At 38.2% G+C, this 23,998-nt stretch overlaps 2 protein-coding genes and 3 non-coding genes across 5 annotated transcripts; 2 read left to right on the forward strand and 3 right to left on the reverse strand.

Moving 5' to 3' along the window:
• Window positions 1-1,136: 1,136 nt before the first annotated feature.
• Window positions 1,137-1,209, reverse strand: trnaa-agc. The gene has a single exon. It is a non-coding gene; the product is annotated as a tRNA-Ala (tRNA).
• A 551-nt stretch (window positions 1,210-1,760) lies between these two features.
• trnay-gua lies at window positions 1,761-1,849 on the reverse strand. The gene is given in 2 exon segments: window positions 1,761-1,796; window positions 1,813-1,849. It is a non-coding gene; the product is annotated as a tRNA-Tyr (tRNA).
• A 231-nt stretch (window positions 1,850-2,080) lies between these two features.
• On the forward strand, window positions 2,081-2,153 carry trnaa-agc. Its single transcript has one exon. It is a non-coding gene; the product is annotated as a tRNA-Ala (tRNA).
• Window positions 2,154-3,399: 1,246 nt separating this feature from the next.
• ccdc25 (coiled-coil domain containing 25) lies at window positions 3,400-9,975 on the reverse strand. The gene is made up of 9 exons (XM_044168278.1): window positions 9,086-9,975; window positions 8,888-8,935; window positions 8,660-8,699; window positions 8,440-8,491; window positions 7,298-7,373; window positions 6,907-7,010; window positions 6,475-6,677; window positions 5,063-5,108; window positions 3,400-4,822 (listed from the first exon to the last, which is right to left on the reverse strand). The coding sequence occupies exons 1-9, from the start codon at window positions 9,108-9,110 to the stop codon at window positions 4,793-4,795; spliced, it is 624 nt and encodes a 207-aa protein (XP_044024213.1). The 5' UTR covers window positions 9,111-9,975; the 3' UTR covers window positions 3,400-4,792.
• Window positions 9,976-10,775: 800 nt separating this feature from the next.
• esco2 (establishment of sister chromatid cohesion N-acetyltransferase 2) lies at window positions 10,776-23,412 on the forward strand. Its single transcript, XM_044168276.1, has 15 exons — window positions 10,776-10,932; window positions 12,038-12,103; window positions 12,941-13,071; window positions 13,239-13,548; window positions 13,716-14,016; window positions 16,251-16,372; window positions 16,576-16,681; window positions 16,916-17,003; window positions 17,191-17,233; window positions 17,670-17,808; window positions 18,924-19,055; window positions 19,905-19,994; window positions 20,243-20,386; window positions 21,398-21,582; window positions 22,658-23,412. The coding sequence occupies exons 2-15, from the start codon at window positions 12,051-12,053 to the stop codon at window positions 22,788-22,790; spliced, it is 1,977 nt and encodes a 658-aa protein (XP_044024211.1). The 5' UTR covers window positions 10,776-10,932; window positions 12,038-12,050; the 3' UTR covers window positions 22,791-23,412.
• The last annotated feature ends 586 nt before the right edge of the window (window positions 23,413-23,998 follow it).

Below are 23,998 nucleotides of genomic sequence, written 5' to 3' on the forward strand. Positions count from 1 at the left end.
ATTAGCATATGATTGGCTTGACCATTGTGTTACTACACTGTGGTAAACGGTTGGCAAGTTGAATCTCAAAAATTATGTTTGTCTTTTTCTGTTTAATGGACAAGGATCAGTCACATTTCTTTGTAACTTTACAACTTTCTGTCTTTTATTCAGTTCCCCACCCTCTTACTATGAAGTTTTGGTAGCATTGCTAATATAAAATAATATTTACATATTACTTTATTCTAATAATAGAATAAAGGTTTCATAAATCTGAAGCTGTGTTTAAAAGAGTCTCTGGCTTTTCTGGGATAATCTAGATCTGACCAGACTAAGTAAGGTGGTTTTTGATCTGAACCTGGTCCAATGTGGTCTAGATGTGAAAAAAGCAGTGAAATCTCCGCCTTTAGCCAAATGTTTTTATCATAGTTTAACACACACTTAATTGGTAGATGTTATCAAACGAGGTGTATTTACGTAGGGTCTACTGGATTACTGTGCAAAAACACAACTTTATAACTACACATTGATCTGTCATAAGCAGGATGTATGCAAAATAACGTCATTGTCCTTTTTAACATCAACATTTTAAAAGGAAAATAATGATGATAGTGAGGTAGCTTAACCGAGCAATGCGGGCATTATTTTATTTAATGTAAAACATTACTTACCAACTGTATTTCGGGCACCTGAGACACCAGGTGGGGATTCAGACTGGACTACAGGCTGGATGAAAAAAAAGGCTCTTATGAGGCATAACTCCATGTTGGGCGTGTAGCTATCATTACACTTGTATACTGTTAGCTAGCTTGACTGTGCAAAGTTAGTGGAGCATAACTTGGCTTAGGTTTGGTGTAGGCTTTTTTTTAAGACAGAAAAGAATTGTACATTAAAATGTGTGACCTAATCTAAATATGCCTTGTTTGGTGTATGTTAAAGTAAAGCATTTAGCTAAAGCTAAAGTTCCTAATCAGACAGCTAACAGAATTTGGCAGAATTTCTACCCAAGGTCTTAAAGCAATTAAGAGTATACAACACTTTCTTCATAGTACAAGAGGATCGATCGGTTGCTCAGCAATGTAAGTTAAGTTTCCCTTAACTGAATGGGAAGCTGACTTTAGAGTCGGTGAGATCCTTTGTCAAGAGAAAGAAAGTATTGGAGGATGCGGGCATCGATCCCGCTACCTCTCGCATGCTAAGCGAGCGCTCTACCATTTGAGCTAATCCCCCGTGATGCAATGCACTTCATGACGTCACATTATATACGGCGAAGTATTTATGTGCGATGGCTAGTATGCGTGCTCCACAACAAAAAGCCAATAATTCATCCTTAACCGTAATAAAGTAAAAATGTGAGTACTTGTATTGTAGCACTATAATCACCCATGTAACTCGGCAGGTAAAAGATGAGTGTGAGGTTACAGAAAGAGTTTTATACTCTTAACTGTTAAAAAGTTGAGTGGAGAATCAACGAAGGATGGTCCGGTGTTATCCCAAATTCTGTTACCTGTCTGATTAAGAACTTTAGCTAAATGTTTTCATCATACTTTAACATACTAAACGCATATTTGGTAGAAGTAGGTGTATTTTAGATAGTGCCACAGATTTTCATTCACAATTCTTTTCTGTCTTGATTTTTAAATAAAAGGTTAAACCAACAGTTATCTCCCGGCTAACTTTGCACAGTCAAGCTAGCTAGCGCTGGCTTTGCTAAGCTAACTCCGCAGCAGGTAGGCGTTTTTTGTGGCGTTTCGACGGGTTAAAGATAAAAAACAAACACCTCCTTCGAGCCGGATTTGAACCAGCGACCTAAGGATGTCTTGTGTTGATACTCTACAGTCCTCCGCTCTACCAACTGAGCTATCGAAGGGGCTGGAAGTGCACTCTAACGAGACAAAAACCAGGTGTATAAGATTGACAAGAGTTTCTATTTACTATTTACAACCACCCAGCATGGAGCTAACCGTACAAGCGAAAACACAAGTTAAATACAGACGTACAGACGTAGGAAGTATCCATCATGTACAAAACGAAATAATTTTCATAATCTATTTTACCTATTTCCGTATATATTGTGACGTCAACAAAAGCAGCGTATTACGGGGGATTAGCTCAAATGGTAGAGCGCTCGCTTAGCATGCGAGAGGTAGCGGGATCGATGCCCGCATCCTCCAATAATTTCTTCTTTCCCACAAAGACAACACGCTTTTCGTGGGCATAACACCCTTCTACAGTAAATGCTGCCCATATGTGTCTTGAGAAAGAAACAGAGGACAGAACTATTACAGCCGAGGACATAAAAGAAAGCTTAATTTGGCACCATGGATGTACTACCATTTATACTACCATGCTATTATTACTCTCATCTTGGAACATGGGAACGAAAATCTATACATATCTATAACATGTTAACAACAAACCCGTCCTCTAATGAATAATGCCAAGCTTTTAAATAAATTAAATAAAATATCTCTAACAATACTAATCCTGTCCCAGGACACAGCATTTCTTATGCTGTATGTATTCAGGGAAAATTACATGTTGTGATTTATTTATAAAACGAGAGCTGAAACTGAAGAGATTTAGAAATTGGTGTAATGAATGATCAAGTTCTGGTCTTCAGTACTGATGCTGCTGTTTGGATTTGCATTTAAAGTCTTCTTGTGTAGACCAGAGAAGAGCTTTGCTTACTTACTTATGGAGGAAAAAAATATATAATGGCATATTGCTAAGTGTATATACAGATACTACAAATATGTGTTCATATAGTTATGTCTAAGTTAGCATAACTTGGACGTGTTTAGCTTTTGGTCATAGGGTCTGAATTAATGACTAATGCTGTGTAAAACATTATTTTATTAATTATCTTGCTCATTTCTTTTAGGATTGTCTTTTAAGAAAAAAGTATTATAAAAAGAGTATTTCATTAATTTTGCCTTCCTAGAGGAAAAAATTACATGAAATTGTTATTGTATATGGTATTTTCAAGTGCCCTCATTAATTTTCAAATAGGAAAACTTACCTCTGTGTCCCACCATTTCATAGTAAAGATGCACTTTACTAAATCACCTACCGATATCAAGGCACACAAATATAAGCCCTACTTAACTGTCTAATTATTTGTCCATTGAGATCAATACATTTAAATGTAGGAAATAGTTTTAGGTAGGAAAGAAATAAAGGGAAAAGTGTTGTTTTTCATTACAAATGGCAGCACATGTAGTCATAATAACAAAGCTACATTCCAGATGTTCAGGACAAACGTTTATCCCCAAAATGTCAAGACATCACAATATCCTTTTCTCCCTTAGAGCAGCTCGTTATCAGATCCTTTAAAATATATAAAAGACTGATTCCCAACATCTAGATTTACTGCTATAGATACAGTATTTAGAATATTGGCTGCCACCATTGCTGGTATACTTTTCAGGATTTATTGTCATAAAACAATCATCTTGGTACTACGATTCGGATCAAACATCGCAGAGCAAAACATGACATCTTGGCAATGTAAGTAGACAAATTTAATTATAGAAATTACTTCATGCAAAGCACCTCGTGGAACTGCCTTGTAACTCTCTTACAACCTCACTTGGCACATTTTCTCCCATTTGGCAGACGGCAGATCCTCTATCAGTGTTTTAGACCTGCAGATTCTCTTAATACATCCATGGTGTAAATGTGTTGACCTATAAGGCAAAAAAATAGCTGCTGCAATTTAAAAACTTAGACAACCTGCAGGCAAATAGTGCAGTTTTGTTGACTAAAGCTTTGTATCTTCTGAATACTGGGAAGAGTATGATAGAGTATGCAGATATGACTTTCCCTGCCTGCAGACGGCACACATACATCTGCAGGTCTAAACTGATGCTGCTGTTACATTTTTCATTTGTTAGGTCCAGATAATTTTTGTCAAACTACAGTTTCAAAGGTCAAGAATAAACTTTTGTGCTTTACTGTCAGTATTACAGAGCTCCTGAAGTCCAGAAATGTATTATTTTTTTAATCCTGTGCACACAAATAATTCTTACTTTTTTTCTAGTAAAAATGGCAAACATTGTTCCACCTTTTCAAATGTGAGGAATTTCTGCCTGGATTTCTGTTTTATCATTGTAAATTACTTTAATTTCTTTGGGTTTTTGACAGACAAAATAAGCAATTTAAAGACGTCACCTTGGACTTTAGGAAATGTGACAGGCATTTTATGAAAACAATCAGTTAGATGCAGCCCTAAATCTGTGCACACAAGCTAAAAATATATATCTTTCAGGTCTTAAGTGGCTCCATACACTATGGTTCTGCAGTTGGATGATAGTGGCTGGGACTGGTTTATTTCATACATTGAATTGTATTCAATAAAATCTGACATGCAGAGAAATGACAACATGAAGAAAAGAGGTTTGCAGGGTTATTAAAACACCCATACACTAGTTTTAACATACATCGACATGGAAGTGAAAACCCAATCAAACACAGTTCTGCTATTTGAGTGTTTCCCCCCAAAATTTTCCTCAGCATGTTTGTTGTCCTGTGTTTTCTACAGTGTCATCCCTTGATGAAGAGGCCAGGCAGCTTGGTTTGATGTGGAAGCAGTGTCTGAACCAATCAGCATGTGGAATAAGTCCCGGCGCTGTCCCTTATCGGCTCGCTTTCTGCTCCAAGTGTCCAAAAGCAAAAGGTATCCATTTGTCTTTTCCCCCCCCTCCGGTGTCAATGCAGAGTTGCAGCAAGCAAAAGCAGCAGGGGAGCATCCTGACAGCAGATCTGGGTGGTGGAGGAGGATTCTGTCTGCTTGCTGCCTGGCGTTCACCTCTCACATGAAGTCGTCTGAATCGTAACCGTCCTGCAAACGACATGAAGTGAAGCACAAGTTCATGTGGTGAACATCACCAGAGCTGGTATCAAACACTCTCCTTTTACAGAATGAAGTAAGATTGACGCCAATGTGACTTCTCTGTATAATTCAGTAACTCTTTAAATCAAAATACATTGTGGTACATCTCTGTTTCATGAATTTCCCTGATACAGAAAATAATTCGAAGCCCAATTTATACAAATTATAGACGTCTAGATCTGTCCTCACCTCGTTTGTCTTCATATTTTCGCTCTTCATCAGTGAAGAATAGTTCCTGGATAGAGAAACCAAAACATAACAAACTGATAAATGTGAAGAAGATTTAATAAAAACTCCAATAATGCAGTACAATTTTAAATTACTGGCTTTAGTGGAAGTGTTTCGGAAGGCGCAGGATGTTCACACAGTGTCTTTCCATAACGTGAGGTGGCCATTACTTTAAATGCATGAGCAGAAGATTGACATCTAGGATCTCGATCAGTCATCACTGTTTCCACCCAACAGCAAATTTTACGACAACTTTTTAAATGTCACAGATAGCAAACAAGAGCAACAATTATCTTTTAAAATTTGATTAATCAGTCAAGCCAGTGAATGTGAAACCTGCACTGATTTAAGTATGTTTTCAGTTATGAATTAAAAACTAGATTTACCCCAAAATATACAGTATAGTCTGATAAAACGGTAAAAACAACTTAAACTGTCAGAGTGAGCAAACTATTTCACAATACTGAGATTTTTTCTTTTCTTCTTCTTTTTTTTAGTTCAATCCAAATTTACTATCATATTTTTTAAAGAAAACAAAAAGTATTTAAAGTGAGAAAATATCTCCAAATATGCTAATCCTGGCCCAGGACACAGCATGTCTTAATCTGTATGTATTCAGGAAAAACTACATTTTGTGATTTGTTTATAAAACAAGAGCTGAAACTGATGATATTAAGAAATTGGTGTAATGCATATACTACGAATATGTGTTTACATAGTTATCATGTCTAAGTTAACATTACTTGTTTGAATTGTGGTCTGAATTAATGACTAACAGTTAGTCATTAGTATATAATAAAACTTTTATTTATTTACTTTCTTGCTCATTTGTTTTAGGATTGTCCTTAGGAAAAGGGTATTATAAAAACAGCATTACAGTAATTTTGCCTTCCTAGAGAAAAAAAAAACATAAAATCAAGTTATTGTATATGGTATTACCAAGTGTCCCTCATTAATTTCCAAATAGGAAAACCAGTGTCTTAACTCTTAGTAAAGATGCAGTAGGGTCAACTACCAATGAGATGTGTTTAAAAGCTCTGTTAAAAGCTAGTAAACATAGACCTCGAGTTAAGATTTTTCTTTGGGTCAAACTACAGTTTTAAAGGTCAAGAACTAACTTTTACGCTCTACTGTCACTATTACGGAGCTCCTGAAGTCCAGAAAGTCTTGTTTGCACCATTTTGATGATCTATTAATCGTAAAAGTCATTTACCTTTTCAAATGTGAGGAATTTCTGCTTTTCTGTGTTTTATCATTATAAACTTACTGCAATACTGAGATATTTTCTTGGTTTAGTGCAATCCAACTTTACTAAAACAATGTCATGGAAAAAAACAACACCCCCACTTTTTTGATCAGAGTTGCGGACCTACCTGAGTTCCTCCATCTCTTTTTTCCTCTTCTGCTCTTCCTTCTCTTTCTTCTTCTGGTCTTGGAGCTGAGCTTTCTTTTCATTTCTCTCCTCTCTGTCTCTTGACTCTCTCTCTGCCGCTAGGTCAGGGAGGCGTTCTTCTTTTGTTTTCTCCAGACGGTTTACGATCTCATTGATCTTCTTCTCCACCGCCACGATCTTCACCTGTGAAACACAGTGCAAGCATGACACACCTTAACTGATGATCTGTCAGTGATGAGAACAGACTCATGATGAAGCTCATTGCTGCCATTCACTTACGTAAGTTTGAAAAACAACGTGTGAGATAATCCACCACCAATGAAGCCTTCATCAGGTTTAATCAAACTTTGTTTTATACCTCTTTTATACCCATTTTCCCAGAGTTATACTGTTTTCATTTCAGTCTACTGACCTCCTTCTGTCGATGGAAGCCGATCTGTCCTACGTCCATGTCTCCGGTTTTCTTCAGGTTGGTCCACGGCGTGTAAACCACGTTGATGTTGTTCATCTTACAGCCTGACAGCATAGTTTGCTTTAGTATACATTGAACACCAGGTACTGCATGTGTCACTCACATAAAACAGCAGAAAGAGGCGTTGACAGGATGATTTCTCAGGGTTGTTGTCAGCATGCAGGTTTTAGGGTGAACTTTTTTTAAATATAGCCGATCTCATGCACTTTGATCTGCTCTGTTTTAACCAAACCAAGACAAACAAAAGGCTCATTCTGAAACCCAGTGCTCGTGGCTGATACTCAATCCCAATCAGGGTAATCGTGCAAATTACAAGGAAGCAGATCTTTACCTTGAATGCTGTTGTTTTTCACCAGCTGTGCACAGTCTATCAGCACCTCCGGGGGGATATCACCTATTGTGTGACCCTAGAAAAGACACGCACAAAGCAAACTAAGTGCTTGGTGGACCATTGCCCTCTGTACGCAGTGATGGGCCAGCAATGCAGAGTTATCTTTCAAGCTCTTTTTCATTCTTTACAAACTACTTCCGTCACTTTTTGTGTGTACAAACGAGTGCAACACCCTGAATGAGTTTGAGACCAAACTGAAAAAAGTGTGGCGCATATTCCCCATTTGTACGATTCATTTTATCGCACCACTCTATGATGGCAGGCTTTTTGCCCCGCGCTCGAATGTGGCCATTCTGAACAGGTAGAAACACTTTTACCTTTAACGCCGTATCATACAAAGTAGTTTGTTTAAAGCATATCCTGGCCTTAAGGCTCCAGTATGTAGGATTTTGTGGCATCTAGCGGTGGAATTGCAGTTTGCAACCATGTGAATACCACTCGCCTCACCCTCCCCTTCCAAGCGTGTAGGAGAAACTATGGTGGCCATGACACTTCACAAAAAACGCAAACGGCCCTATCTAGAGCCCGTGTTTGGTTTGTCCATTCTGGGCTACTGTAGAAACATGGCGGTGCAACATAGCGACCTCCGTGGAAGGGGACCCGCTCCCTCTGTAGATAAAAACTGCTCATTCTAAGGTAATGAAAACACAACGATTCTCATTTTCAAGTGATTATACACTAATGAAAACATACTTATACATATTATATTCCATTTCTGCCAATAGCTCCTCCTAAATGTTACACAGTGGACCTGTAAGGGTTGCATACCATTTGATCTAAGGCTTCTTCTATCTGACACTTATCAATACATACATTGCAGATTCCCTGTGCATGAGACAGTAAATAGAAATGTGCACTTTAGTGTTTCAAAAAAGGTAATTTTACATGTTTCATCATAAGTGCTCAAAGTCAAGGTAAAAAAGTCCTGAATCAATGAGGTTTGGCTAAGGCGGTTCTGGGAAATGTGTGCTGAGGTGTTCAAGGGCTAAATACACTTTAGATCAATACTGTATTATCAGGACTGAAGCCATGATTCTGTGCTTAAATTTCAGTGTTTCAGGTTCATTGTGTTGACTCCTCACCTTTGGCAGTCTCAGATAAACGTGAGCAGAAGACAGTTTGTCCACATGAAACCTGGACGTGAAAAAAAAACAAAAACACGAGTTGTTCAAGACGTCATTAACTCTTATAGTACTGATTTTTCTGTTAATTGTGCTTACAAATCTTGTTTACAGATTATTTACTAAAACACCAGCTTTTCCAGGGTGCAAAGAATGAAAAATACAAAAAAAAAAGTCTCACCAGATGTCTTCAGGCCATCCGTACTTTATTAGATCCTCATCTGCAAAAAATAATCCCAGCGCGTTAGAGGTGATGTGGCATCATTTATGGCACATGATAAATAGCAATACAATAATTAGAGTGACAGCACAAGACAAAGGTTTTTACAAAAAGTATAACGTTAAGATACAGTGTGTGTGTGTGTGTGTGTGTGTGTGTGTGTGTGTGACCCAACGATAACTAACTCACTTTCATATTTGTCTTTTCCCATGTAGATTGTGTAGTGAGGGTTCACCACTGAGAGAGAAACAAGAAAAATCGATAGTTATCGGCTGAATCTGCAACATAAGCTGACACGAAATACATAAAAGCCCACAGCTTTAAAAAGTACTGGCTAACCAGGCTACTAGCTAACACTGCTGCTAGCCCTGCTGTGGCTTTACTCACCGGCACTTGTGAAGTAAAACACCATTTTACGTGAATTAAAACTCGCCACTAAAAGATGAAGAGTTAGTGTATAAAGTTTGGAAGCTAACACTAAGCTAATTATAAACACAACGAAATATAATCAGCTATATGCCCACGGATCGTTGCTGCTGTCACTTTTCGCATGTACAAGTTGACCCGGGAAGTTGTTAGCAACAGTTAGCATGTACCTGACCGGAACTACTCACATTGGTTTTACAAAATAAAATCTTGACATTCCATAAATTTGCCACTGTCCCTCCCTATCTTGAAGTTTAGAATAAGGGAATTCCTCTGTATGCTTATGATAGATGTTTACCCAGCTAGTGTTTGTTTATCAGACAACACATATCAATTAACAATCAATATGATGTAAATGTGTCAGATTTAGCAAAAAGGCTCATTTTCATTTGCGGTCCCTGGGCAGCTTGATGTTATACATGAAAAAAAACAAAGAAGACATACAAATAGCACACAAAACAACATCAAAGCACACGCATATTTACACTTCTTTCACAGATTAAATCTTCTATCCAGCCCCTGTCTGTTTTTTATAACTGTACTCAATATATCTTTTTAAATCATGTTCGTTGATGCTGTTTTTGATGGCTGTCTGCTAATTTTGTTGTTTTTAATCCTGAATGGTGACGTCAAAGACGATTTTCCACATTGTGTACAATAAAATTCCTAACTAATTATTATCAGAATAGACTACATAGATTGACGTCAAAGATTGTTCATGATTGTGGTAATTTAAATACTGTCATATCAATGTAATTAAATGGCGATTATTATTGTTATCGACTGGACATAGATGATGATCACCTTTAGGATCACCAATATGTACATTACTGCCTATATGCTGCCTAATGATGACAATGATAAAAAATAATAAAAAGATGCAATAAAATGTGTTTCACAATTGATTAAAAAAAAGATGAAAAAGAAGAAACATTACAAACAAAGCAGAAAAAGTAGTAAGTAAAAATAAATGGCTATTAGTTTATGACTATGTTTTGACACGGACTATAAAAGTAATAGTATTTTATTCAATGTTTATTCACCTACTTCATGTATATAAATTAACCTATTACATTAATCATTCAATATTTATTCCAGCACTCTTTGCACTCTGCACCATTGTATTCTTGTTAACCATTTACAGAAACAGGTTGAGTTGTATATAGGCATTGTATGTTATTGTTCATTGTTGCATTTTTATATATATTTATACACGCATTTATTTTTTAACCTACTTGTATGTACGTTATAGTTAAATGTTTATTTTTACCTGTCTTTGTTCAGCTTTGTTGTCCTTGCTTTTAGCCGTATGTCCACATTGAGAGCAGCTTAAAACCGGAGTCAAATTCCTTGAATGTGTACACACACTTGGCCGATAAAGCTGATGCTGTAGATTCCTCAGATCATCTGAAATGAATCATCTCTGAGTTTTCTATCAAAAAATGTTTAAAACCTAAATTACTTAAATAAGTGACTAACTATCTATAGATTGGGTACGTGTAAGGTTATAATATCCTTTGGCATGCCTAATATAAACATGTAGCTGCCATAGAATGACTGATAAATTGCCCTTTTCTAAACAAAGGTCTTTTATTTTGAAGGCAATGACCAGAAGTCCCTCCACGCATTTAATAAAGTATTTCCGTTTCCGGTCTCGTCTGGTTGTGCACATTTTTTTTTTTAGAGACTGGCGCGCGCTGTTCAAAACACAGAGAAGAAACGCGGGCAGAAGAGGCAGCAGAGCCGCCAGCAACTCAAACTTCCTACCAACATTTATTGTTTTATGTAGCACGACAGAAACGTGTTCGGTAAGATACATTATACGTGTTTGATACTTTGCTTGTTCGTCTCCTAAATGGCGCATTTACTTATAAGTAACGTTGTGTTAAGAAGCAGTTTACCCGTCAGACAGAACAGCCATATGTTTAGATTTACTTATTAGCGGTAAATCACAGATAAACATGGGAAAAACAGTAAAAACGTTCGGCTTTCGTTTAGTTCACGAAACTGTTGATAGATATCGACACGTTAGGTTGTTTGTATTGAGGCAGTCACATTTTATATAAGCTAATCATCCCGCCAATTATGCATTCATCGCGACTTTAGCTGTTAAATAAGCGCTTAATTAGCTAGCAAACATGTAACGCTAAGCTAACGTTCATGTCGAGATAGTTCACGTTTGTGCACAACAAAATAAATTGTTTCTAGTGTCGTTTTAGGAGTTACGGTAAATTGAGAACGCTGATCAATATCCAAATATACATATAAACAGTCTCGGGGTTTAGTTTACCGGGGTGACTTACATACACTCCATGCTCTCTGGCAGTGAAACATTCACACCAAACTTCTGTTTAAAATCTGGCAATTTAGAGTCAAACACACGAAAAGGACCTAGAAATGCATTTCGGTCTGTGACCTTCTCCGACCTGCAATAGGAAGGTTTGTGGCGCCGCTTACGGCTGGTGTAATTGTTACAAAAGCATTAGGTCTTACCTTCATAATAGTTAATATATATATCAAACAATAACATTGTGGAAATTTTATTTTTGCAAAACAAGCTGCAATCTTTAGTTGCACTCTAGTTGTTTTTTTACCCAAGATATCCTGGCAACAGGCCTAGTGATCATTTAAAAATGGGTATTAATGATAATGAAGTGATTTTGTGCTACCTGATGGTAGAAATAACTTACCAGTAAATAACTTAGCTTGAAGCATCTCTCTATTTTCTTGTACATCCAGTATTACAGTAAGTTGTGAAATTACATGCAAGTAAATGCTTCCCCTTGTTTTCTGGGTTTTGAAGTATTTTAAAAGGAGAGCTGTCTTTGGGCAGACAAGTATCCTAAAGCTGAAAAGTTGTGATATTTTATGTGTTAACCTTGAAAACCTGCTAATGTTACTCTGTATGTGTAGGTGAGGTTTGAAAATGATGCCGACTACTTCCAGGAAGAGAAAGCTCTCCTCTCTGGACTCTGACAGGTGAGTTGTGAACACACTGGCATTAAGCATTTTTAAAATAGTTGCCTGTTTAATTTACTCAAGATTTACTGGACATGTGGTTCATTCATCCATTCAGATTTCACTAATAGGGTCAGGTATTGAACTTAATATTTTATTGATAGACAGAAATGTGTCTATACCAGAAATGATGGGAAACTATCAACTACTGAAAGCTGATATTGAATAATTAGTTGGATTTGTAATTTTATTTACTTAAACCTTGACCAGATAGGACCAGATTTTGGTCAAAAGTTAGCCAAATTTAGACTTTTTTTATGTAACTCTAGACAAAGTTCCTACAGCTGCCTGTTCTTGTGTGTGGCTTCTTTTGTTAAATTAAACAAAATAAGGTATCTCTTTGGTATTGGTACCAAAACTCCGGTATATCGACACTAGTATAGAAATATTTCAAGCAATACTCAGCCCTAATAACAAACAGTTGCAGTTATTGATATACTGTGTGTATCCTCGTATGCTTAATACATTTCTGTCACAAATTTTAAGTTTATTTTCCATAATATTCATATTTAAATTCTGTCACTTTCCTTGATTCATATTTTTTTATCAAAAGTATTCTGGTGTTGACATTTCTGGTTGCATTTTGTTTAATCTTCACATCACCATCTATGCTGTATTTTTGTTGGTTTTACAATTTTATTACACACTACTGCACAGACTGAGTTCCAACATGAGATTTGATTCAAATCTAAAGCGAGGGTTTAATCTGGGGACACCTAATGAAAGCTGTGTTGGATCTGTGGCACTTGTTGTTTTGCATCTGTCACTGACTGATCTTGTGTTTAACTTTAACTCCAGTCACCCGGCCAAGAAGGGGGTGAGTGAGGAGATGTCGCCAGTGAAGAGGAGATCCCCCAGGAAGAAGCCAGTCGAGCGTCTGGACAAGGAGAATTGTCCCTCGCCACTGAAATCCCCACGTAGACCAGCAGGTAGGGTGGACTAGTGAAAAGCATGGTTGAGGTAGTCAATTTGGGTTGATGGTGCTTCCCCAGGGAGATGCATTGAGTTAGGACATGCTGGTAATAACTTTTCTTCGTCCTTTTTTCCACATACATTCTCTCACATCTTTATCTGTTTATCCATATTTTTTTTCTAGACTCTCCAGCCAAATCACCCCGTAAATCTCCATTCAAACCTTCCATGGTTACAAGCTCCTTCTATGGCAAGAAGAAGCCCGTCTATCTCACTCCACTAGAGAGGAAGGCGATAAAGGAGTCTCTACCATCTCCTCCTCATCTTACTTCCCCTCCTTCCCAGGAGAAAAAGAAAAATAAGAATAAGAAGAATGTTAAAGGAAGCAGCAAGCCGAGAAAGGTTGCTGCAGGATCTAGTAATGCTGGGAAAATGGGTATCAAAAGCTATGCAACATCTTCAACGACGGTCAAGCTGCCTAAAGCTGACAGCAGGTTTGTTTCCATTTAAATCAGTCCAGTCATATCTGTTGGTGCCTCTGCAGCTTTCTGACACCATGTTCTAGTTTCTTGGCAATCATAGGTGTTCATCATAAGTGCAGTTTTAGTTATAATTTGTCTTTAAATTGTTTCTGCAATTGTTGCATCATTTAATTCAACAGTTTCACTGCTAAACCGGCATCCACTACAACCACTGTTCCCGTCGGCAGCACCAAGCCAGCAGAGTCCAAGAAAGCAATCACCATCACTTTCAGCAGCCTGAAGCCCAAACCGAAGATCTTTGTAGGAGCCGCTTTCTTCGGTACAGGGAAGAAACCTACGTCCATGTACAAGAAATCTGCACCAAAATCCTCAACTAGGCCAGCTTCAGTCCCAGTGAAAAGCAAAGCTGTCCTGCCACAGACAAAGAAGCAGCAGCCACCCGCTCTGGTGATGAACCAAGAGCAGAAACACCCTGAAGAGGTGAGGGGAGCCATTGTATTTGTTTATATCCTGCAGGCCAGAGACTAAGGTGTCACCAACATGTTTTAATGTTTTATGCCATCTCTTGGTAGTTTTTGCTTGTTAACTTTGAATTGTGACCCCATTGGAATGTGACGTTAGGCATTTCAAATCAACTGAACTCCGTATTTCAGGCAAAGCTGGACTGCATTATTATGTCATGGCAGTATGGGTCATTGTGCCCATTGAAATTCCCAAATTCATTCCAGTTCACTGTTGATGTTTTGAAGGTTTCAAAAGACTTGCAGTTTACAGAAAAGGAAACGGTCTTCAGGCGCTCTCAGGCAGAGCAAGGAGAGAAGTTGCTGTATATTAAAATGTAGTCGGGCAGATTGGTTCAAATGCTCTTTCATCCTCAAGGACACCTTAAGGTTCCCTGGACGTGCTGCATATGAAGCTGAGTGAAAGCTTGGCCTCTTCAGTCTTCTTTGACTAACAGTTAACTGTTAGGTCAAGATATCAACAGTGAGTTGGAACAAAACTTTTTTTTTGTTTCGAGTTCAGAGCGATACTGGGCACCATAGGCCAGTGGTTCCCAAACTTATTTGGACCACAGCACCCCTTTTTAGAGGAATGTTTATGTCATGGCACCCCGAGCCACCCAACCCCCAATATAACATGGATATATGTACACATAAGGTTATCGGTTTTAATAATTTTATATTGTGTTAAATAAAATAGGCCCATTCTCAAACACTCAGAATAAAAGCCAACAGGTGCTCTGCAGATTTACAGACAAATATTTAACTTAAAATAAACAATGAATACAATTTGATACGCTAATATGTTAAATGTATTTCTTGCCTTTTCTTTGAAATCAAAAGCTTTATATAGCTGGTAGAAGGACAAACAAAACAAAAACGTTGCAAGCATTTTAATGGGACTTTCTTATGTGTGGAGAGAAAACGCAACACGCAGGTCTGATTCCACTGACTGTTTCTTGTCTTGTTTTCATGTATACCAGGGACCTGCATCACACATACTGTATATGATGTTGGGAACATGCAATACCACAGTGAATGGATATCTGTCTTCAACAAGCAGCCAAAACCTTTCTGTTAAGCCAAGTAGTGAGTGTTGAGTCTGATTTTAGTTTGGTTGGCTCAGATTCGTGTCCTGTCAGACTGTGCTGAGGGCTGAGATGTATCAGGATTTCTTTGAGCTCTGTTTATCTTATCAAATCTTTCCATCGCTGCTCTGACGGTCACTGTTTTTCTGCTGACTGCTGAAAAACGTCCCGAGTCGGAAAGCAGGTTTTGTTACCATGACAACTGGTAAGCATGAGCTGTCATGTCATTAGCTGCGGCATAACTGCATATTAAACAGAGTTTTTAATACACAGATATTGATATTTATTGCTTTTTTCCTTTTGTTTTGATATGTTTGAAAATGTATTTTTAATGACATTTCACCGCATTTAAAAATAAAGAAAAACTTAGTTAATGTAAATATCGCCGATTTTTTATTTTTATTTTAAATTTATTTTTAAATGCGGTGAAATGTTATTAAAAATACACAATACATTGAGAATGATATGATAAATCTTGCGGGACCCTTGGCCCGCCCTCAAGGCACCCACTTTGGGAACTACTGCCACAGCCACTGGGACCAGAATGTTTTTTTACTAGCACGTCCCAACAAGTAGAATTGTTTTGACAATTTTAAGGGGTTTCAAAAAAGTAAAATACTTGAGTACATCTTTGCTTTATACACACGGTGAAGGTTATTTAAAAGTCACACTTAATAAACACTGGTGCTCTTTGGAGTCTGGGCCTTGCAAACAAAAACTTAAAATCTAAAATCCTGAGTATAATTAAAAAAGGTGACGAAGGCTTTCGATCAAGACGTGTTGGTGTCAGCCATGTAATATTAAATCCTTTTTTATTATATTCAGATTTCCTGGGATTTTTCCTTTTCAGTTTTAAAGGGTCCTCAGTGGGACACATTGTTGATTTTAAGTTGATCAGTCATCATTGAGCCTGAGGGGGGGATGCTTAAATTTTTACCATTTATTTGCTCGTCTTAATATTATTTTAACTGATGAATGCCGACTAATATTAATGGTTGACCTGAGTCGTGCACAAGTTAAAGCTGCCAATTTCAATCAGTCTCTTGAAGTGGTATTTCTACAGATTTTTCAGGAGCAAATATTGTCTTGTTAACATAAAGTTGATATTATTTTGTCCTGGTTGCAGACTGCCGTCCAGCCGGTCGAGACAGAAGAGAAGCAGCCGAGCACCAAGCAGAGAGCAAAGTTTGATCCGACAGACTGGATGGACTCTGTTAACGAACAGCCTGAAACTCCGCAGCCATTAAGGTGCTTTACTGTATTAAAGTTTGGCTGCCCTTGAAAAATTGAAAAGAAATTGTTCCAACCTTCGTACAGAACAAACAAGACAAAACACCATATTTAATGTGGCACGTTTTAATGTTTTGGTGTCCTTTGTACAAATTTGTATTCAGGACCAAAATTTTGTCTACAAAAAATTATGGTCAATAACCTTCATCTTCGTCCTGCAGCTCTCCTAAAATGTTGACAGAGAAATATGGGATTACCAAGGAGCTGATGATTGTGTTGACAAGGACCCCAACACCAAGTCCTGCTTCCAAAACCTTATCCCTCAAGGTACAGCAGAAGTATAATGTTCATACATATTGTTGTGGTGTTTTTTTCCTGGTCCTTCATATGTTTAAAACTCGATTATTTAACTTTGGTTTACCATAGCCTAACTTAAGCTGCAGTTTTTAATGATTTACTAGACATTTGTGGCTGAATAATAACGATGGTTGATCTCAAATTATTTGGTGAATCTTAATTTCTGCTGATGTTGCTCATAATATTGAACTCTACTTCCTGCAGGATGTTTCTCTGACAGACGGTGGCTCTGAGCCCATCTTTGACCTGAGTGATATAAGTCCCACCAGTGCGGCTGCCAGCCCACCCAAAGGTACACAGATACCAGTATCCCAGTTCAACAATTCATCCATAGCTGTTTCTACTCCACTGAGATGCTGACTAGCACACATCAAATCCTTGAGACTTCAGCAGCTTGTTTTGATGTTTCAAAAGTTGTTTAAAATATCACTCGTTCCACAAAAGCTTTATTTGAAATACTTTTTTAATTTTCTCCTAAGAATCTACAGCGGTGTATCCCATCTTTGGCTCTGCTTCCAAGAGGTGAGACGGTCTGTTTAGTCATCAACATTTCAACAGTTAACATGGCACAATGAGAGATTTCTGTGTGACACAAAACAGGAAAGTTGGCAGTGCATTTTCCAGCATATAAAGAGGTAAAGCTTTGGAGATTCCCGCAGATGGTGGAAACATTTCAGCAGGAAGATGGGACGCAAAAGGATGAGCAATGAAAAGTTTTACACAATGATAGTACTGGTGTGAAAATGTTGCTAATCATCTCCCCTATGGTCTTACCTTTTTATGGAATCAGGGATAAGTTAAGGAATCCCTAATAAGTTAATACATATTTATGGTAAATAGCCAAAGGTATCAGCTTTTGTATTTTTGATTACTTTGGTCACTTTGAATGTCATGTCAAAGTCTTTTGCATTAACCCAGACAACACTACAGTATGTTCTGTTGTTTGCTGTCCTTGTAGGTTAAGGAAAGCTCTGCAGCCACCAGTGTCCTGCAGCACCCCCTCTGGCCAGACAACGTCACTGCAGGCTTCTTCTTTAGCCAAAGAGCGAACTGTTCGCAGGAGGAAAGAGAAACAGGATGACGACCAGCTCATTATCGTACGTTAATGTTTATATTTTGATGTGTGCCAGGTGGAACACTAGATTTTGGCGCATACTTGAGGCTAGCGTGTTTGTCAGTTGGCCCAGAAAACATTTTTGAAGGCTGCTGCAGATAGGGTTCAAACCACTAGGCGGTATCATCATCATCATCATCATCATTATTATTTGTCTCAAATTGCTGTGAGCTGGAATGAACTAGAAACACGAAACTCTGCCCAATAACTGGAAATGACGAGCATGTGCTTCCACAGAAATGAGCCCAATCAGCCACATGGTGGCGCTATAATTGAGGCCCAAAAATGCAATTTTGAAGAGGCCACACCCCTCACACTGTTAGTCCGAATGACTTGAAATTTCTCACACAAGTCCGACTCGATGTGCTCTACAAAAAAGCTTCTTGGACCACTAAATTCCGCCTAACTAGATTTTTCTGCCATTTTGAATTTTAAAAAACGTTTTGACATCTCCTAAACCGTAGGTCCGATTGCTACCAAATTTTCAGTGGATCATCATTGGATGAAGCCTATCAAAAGTTGTATAAAGCTTGTTGATATTAGTTTTTAAGATATTGACCAATGAACTTCAAAAGGGGCTTGGCTCAGCACATAAACAACCTTTAGCCCTGTCATCACAAAACATACCCTTAAAGTTTCACTCAAATCGACCACACGGGAGCGCTACAAATGCAAAAAATGATTGTGGAATAACACAAATCAGACTATAAATCAGTGTGATTAAATAGAATTAAAGTAGCTGAAGTGACTTTGCAAGGATTTGAAGTCTGAAACCCACTCGCTGCTGCTCGCGGCTTCAGTTTCAGCCAATTTTGCTGCTTCCTTCTGTTGAGCGAAAAAAGATTTGAACCCGGAAATTGCTGCTTGCGGCTATATTTTAGATTGAAGCTGGTTAGTTGTTTTTTGTGTGTGCCAATATTCAATATCTTACTATGATTTTAATGCCAACTACTGTATCTGCAAAAAGTAGGCCGGAAGGAGGGTAATTAGAAATAAGTCATACCAGGTTTTGGTTGATTAACGTGTCAATTTCCCTTCTTTTATTGGGCTTTTGTGTATTTGTCTTCCTGTGTGGGTTGACTGTATTTTCCCCATCAGGACGCAGGCCAGAAGCAGTTTGGAGCGACGACCTGCAGCTCATGTGGGATGGTGTACAGCGCAGACAATCCAGAGGACAATTTCCAACACACCCAGTTCCACCAGCGCTTCCTCGACTCCATCAAATTTGTGGTAAAACTTCCTTCCTTTGGTCTCTCTGAACTCTCTAGTGTGGAGACAGCTACATGTAGAAGTGCACAGATAGTCGAGTTATGAAACCATATGAACTATGAGTAGTTTTTTTTTTTACAACTCAATGTACACTAGAGGGTGACACAGGAGTGGATTTTCACTCCATCCCACTTCCACAACAATACTCTTGTCCCGTCCCAATCCTGGAAGAATGACTCCCAGCCTATGATCCCTGGGGGGAAAATAAATAAATACCTATGATTCCCACCCCGCCCACTCCCATAGACTTTTTTTTCCTGGCCCATCCCAGTCCTGTGATGAATAGTGTAATTGACTCACATCCCGTGGGAATCCCACAAGAATCTGTGACCCACAGGATTCCCAAAAAAATGTCAGCCTCTGTCAGTGGTACTTTTTTGGTTTGATTGCAGAGAGAACCGTGAATTCAAGTAGACTAACAAAACAATTGTTCAAGATGGGTTGAGCAGGTTGATGAAAGAAAATTCAAAATAGTTTTTTTTTTTTATGTAAAGTTTGTATTTATCACAGAAAAGCTACATTTTTCAAAGAACGAGTACCTAGAAATTTGACTGGTACTAATTCTGATTGAACAGCAGTATCATGTTTCTTATGATAGTGACAACTACATTACCTAACTTGTACTATTTACTTTCCCTTCAGTCTTTCCTTTTGCCACTGAAATGATTAAGGGACTTGTTTTGAAGTAGTTTGGTATTTTGCTGAGATCTTCTGCCAAGGCTGCTGGCATGAGTTTGTTTCACGGGGAGGTGAGTTTGCTCTGAGTTGTTGGCTTGTGACGGCAGCGTCTTCTCTCTGTTGTGCTTCCAGGGCTGGAAGAAGGAGCGGGTGGTGTCAGAGTTCTGGGATGGAAAAATTCTCCTAGTCATGCCAGATGATCCCAAATACGCCGTCAAAAAGGTGTGGGTTTGCACTTTAGCTCCTTTCTCAGTATGTATGTGCATTTTGTAAATTATGCTGTCACTTTAGTCTGTAAAAATCACAGTTAGCCAGAAATTTGAAGTCAGTCAAGCATGTAAAATTTGTGTTTACTCCAAAGTGTGTCATATTTGATGTGGTGAGAGAGACGCACTGGTAGCCGGTGTGAATATGTTCTTTTGCTTGTTACACTTCACGCCGTCTTCCACTCGATGTGTGTTTGGTTGCAGGCTGAGGACGTGCGGCGTGTAGCGGACAACGAGTTAGGTTTCCAGCAGGTGACTCTGAGCCGACCCACACAGGCCAAGACCTACCTCTTCATCAACACAGAGCGCATGGTGGTGGGATGTCTCGTGGCTGAACCGATACGTCAGGTAGGTGTAGGTGTGTGTGTGTGCATGGCAGATTCAGTCCCATTCTATTCACTTAGCATTTTTACATGAAGCCCTTCACACAGCGGACCCGCGTCACACCGGTAACATGTCGAAAGGTTGCGACTAGTTCAACCAAAGAGTGATGTTTTTCCTTGTTTTATTTGAATATTTTTAAGAGGTTTGAAGAGGAAAATGTATCCACTAATTCACAAGCAGGAAAAAAAAACACCAAAATAATTTTGTGCAGCAGAAATGTCTTTCTGGTTTACTATTTCTCAAACCCTCAGATTTATCTTGGGACCTCTTGGGCAGGCCACAACCTTCAGGTTAGGAACCACTGCCTTCAAAATGCTGTCAGTGTCAACTGTTCTCTACTTTACATAAGCTACATCAAGTGATTATTATTTGTTTCTTTTTGAGTTTACTACAGCGTTTTATAGTGGAGGCACCCTTCCACCCTCACCTGCAATAAAGAGCAGAATAAATTATTACACTTTTGACACATTAAGCTTCAGGGAAAACAGGCAGCAAAGACCACATATTTAAGGAGTGAGCCAACTGATTAGACCATCATCTAGTAACTAAATTAGATCTGTCTGATTCAGTTTAGTAGGTGACACCGATCAATCACATCATTCGTTTGCTTTGCAATAATCAATCAGAGCAGCATGACCCAATGTTGCAGGGGAAAAAAAGCACTCACCACCTCCGCTAACCAGTTTCCCAGGTGAAGAGGCAGAAAGTCTCATGCAGTACCATGCTTAACTGTTGCAAACAAATGCAGGGTTAAATACAAAAAGTATGAACCGCTTATAAAGTGGCTGCTGTCGAATACAAATAAATGATACATAAATTAAAATATCTGAATACTCACTAATGAAACTGAAACGTGGTGAGTTTTGTGTTCTGACAAAACAACCCTATTTCCTCATGAATTGGCGGCTTATGTCACTTTGGCTTGTAGGTGTTGTGACTTGTGTTGATGCTGATGGAGTTGTTTTACCCCTCCAGGCTTACAGAGTCCTCGAGCAGCCCGATCGACACAAAGACATGACGAAGGACGACTTCATGGAGCGACACAGAGCCTGGTGCTGCTCCACCGTCCCAGAACAAGCTCTGTGTGGGATCAGTCGGATCTGGGTCTTCAGTCTGGCCAGACGACAGGGCATCGCATCCCGCATGCTGGACATCGTCAGGTACAATGTCACACTCAACAAAAATCTTATTCTTACTTTTGTTGTACAAATTACCACATATGCTCATCTTAGCCTTGTAAAACTGTAATGTTAAGAAATTACCACTGTTTTATGTTAATGTGGCTTTGTGGTGATTTCTACAAGTAAAGATGATTGTTTAAAAATGTATTTCTTGCATTCCCCTTCCCGCCCATTTCCTTTAGATTTTTATGGCTAATGTGGTTACGGTTAAAACAAACTTGTTTTATTTTTGTAGCTCTGGTTATTTTAGGTGACACTGTACCTTTTGCCAGATTATCTACAAAGTTATTTTGAGGAAAAACCGAAACAGAACACACGTAAAATGTCACTAATAATCCCTCATTAGCAAATGCAGGAAAACCATGAGTAAAATCAAAGCTGAACCACGTGTTTGTGTGTAAACTATTATGGATGTTTTCAATGGACAGTTTGGGTGACCTGTTTACAGTTTGCATTTGTTTTGAATGTTGCCCCTTTGGACTATTTTTAGTGAAATTGCTGTCTAAGACCTCAACAATTAAACTGGCAACTACAGTGTTTTAACCGATATAACTAATAGTGTAAACTAATTTACACTATATAATTTACGTTTTGTATATGACTAATAGCCAGTGTTGCCAAACTGAAATTCTTCCTAATACACTCTTAGCCACTGTGTGCTGCTCTTTACTGAAGGTGGATGGATGTTTAACTGATGTAAATTTGCTAAACCAAGTTAGCCCTCACCCTTGAAACTTTTTCTGTTTTACAAGTGAACCATACTGTTTGAAAACAGTTGAAATAAAGCATAAATTTCAGTTTTATGTGGCTTGCCCAAATACAAACTTCTTCACCTCCAGTAAAGAGCAGTGCACAGCTGATTCCCTAAACTTTGCAATGGCAAGGTCTCTCAGACCACCTTGACTACTACAGCGTAGTCATATATACTGCTGAATTCCCACATGTGGGAAAACAGACTTTTTTAAAAACATCAAAAATATGGAAGTGTTTGACCCAGTATTCTTCCCTCTCCTCCCAATAATTACATCTATTCTTGTTTTTTTGCACGTTTTAGGAGCACCTTCATGTACGGCAGTCATCTAACCAAGGAAGAAATCGCCTTCTCTGACCCGACACCTGACGGCAAGCTGTTCGCAACTAAGTACTGCAACACACCAACCTTCCTTGTTTACAACTTCGTTGCATGAAGTTTGTAAACAATTTAACCAAATGCATGGATTAAAGATGCATTACCGATTTTAACTGACGCGTTGAACTGTAAGTATCACAGATTAACAGATCTTCAGGCAACTGTTAAGGTTTTATTTTTATGTTGACTAGGCCATGCTTCAGTTTGTATTGAGTGTGCGTAAGCTTCGGTTGTATAATTATAATACATTCTGTGTTCAGGATTAAGTAGGTCTCAGGGTTTTGAAGGTTCATGATACACCTGTTGTCACTCAGTATTTATACTTGGTACTGCTTAATGTTGTGTGTATATTGGCAGTGCGTTCTGTTCAGATGTTTATATTCTGCTTGAAACTGCAGCAACTGAAAATATTTCATATTACTGAATATACCCGCATAGCTCGCTTTGATTCATCTTGAATTGAAGGATTTGTTGTGATCATTTTGACTTTAGAATCAAAGAGAACTAGAAGCTTCCTCCGATACGTTCATTTAAATGTTCTGGGGTTTTTTCATACTACCAGCTCGATGTTTTTTGGGACATTTTGGAAGGAAAATATGTTGATAGACCTGTTGAAATGTGCATCCCATCATTGTTTAGGGGTATTATACCTTGTAAATACATTAAACATATTGCCTTTGTTTTATGACCCTAATTGTGTTTCTTAAATGTTTTTAAAAGGATTGTATGCTAACAATTCACTTAAAATAGATATGATATTGTTGCTTTAAGGGGAGGGAGTATCATCTGTCAACTTTAACAGCTTTAATTTATATTTGTAGTTTAAGAAATAGTTCAACATTTTGGGAGATACGCTTATTCGGGTAAGGGTAAAGACCAAAAAACTAGATCACAGGTCTCAGCAACAGAAAAGGCAAACTTTAAGCTGTTTGACTGTCAAACCTTGTAAAGCTTTTTGCAAGTACCATGATAGCATTTTTCCATTTCCTAAATTTGTGTTTTTATGCCAGGTGATGTTCTGGGGCACTACATAATAGTTTTACAAATAATGTCACTCAAATCAGTTCCCATATAATACTTAAATTTCAGATTTAAAATCAATTGGTATGTTTTAATTGCTTTCTTTTAAAAAAAAAAAAAAAAAAAAAGCAGATTCCTGTTAACCAGAGCTGCAGTACAATCTACCTCTAAACCTACAATTATAGCAGAATATATGCAAGATATTAAAAAGGTAAAATATAAAATAAAAACAGGAAAGCTCAAGAG

Source organism: Siniperca chuatsi, linkage group LG16 (assembly GCF_020085105.1).
Source record: "Siniperca chuatsi isolate FFG_IHB_CAS linkage group LG16, ASM2008510v1, whole genome shotgun sequence".
Taxonomy (NCBI): Eukaryota; Metazoa; Chordata; class Actinopteri; order Centrarchiformes; family Sinipercidae; genus Siniperca; species Siniperca chuatsi.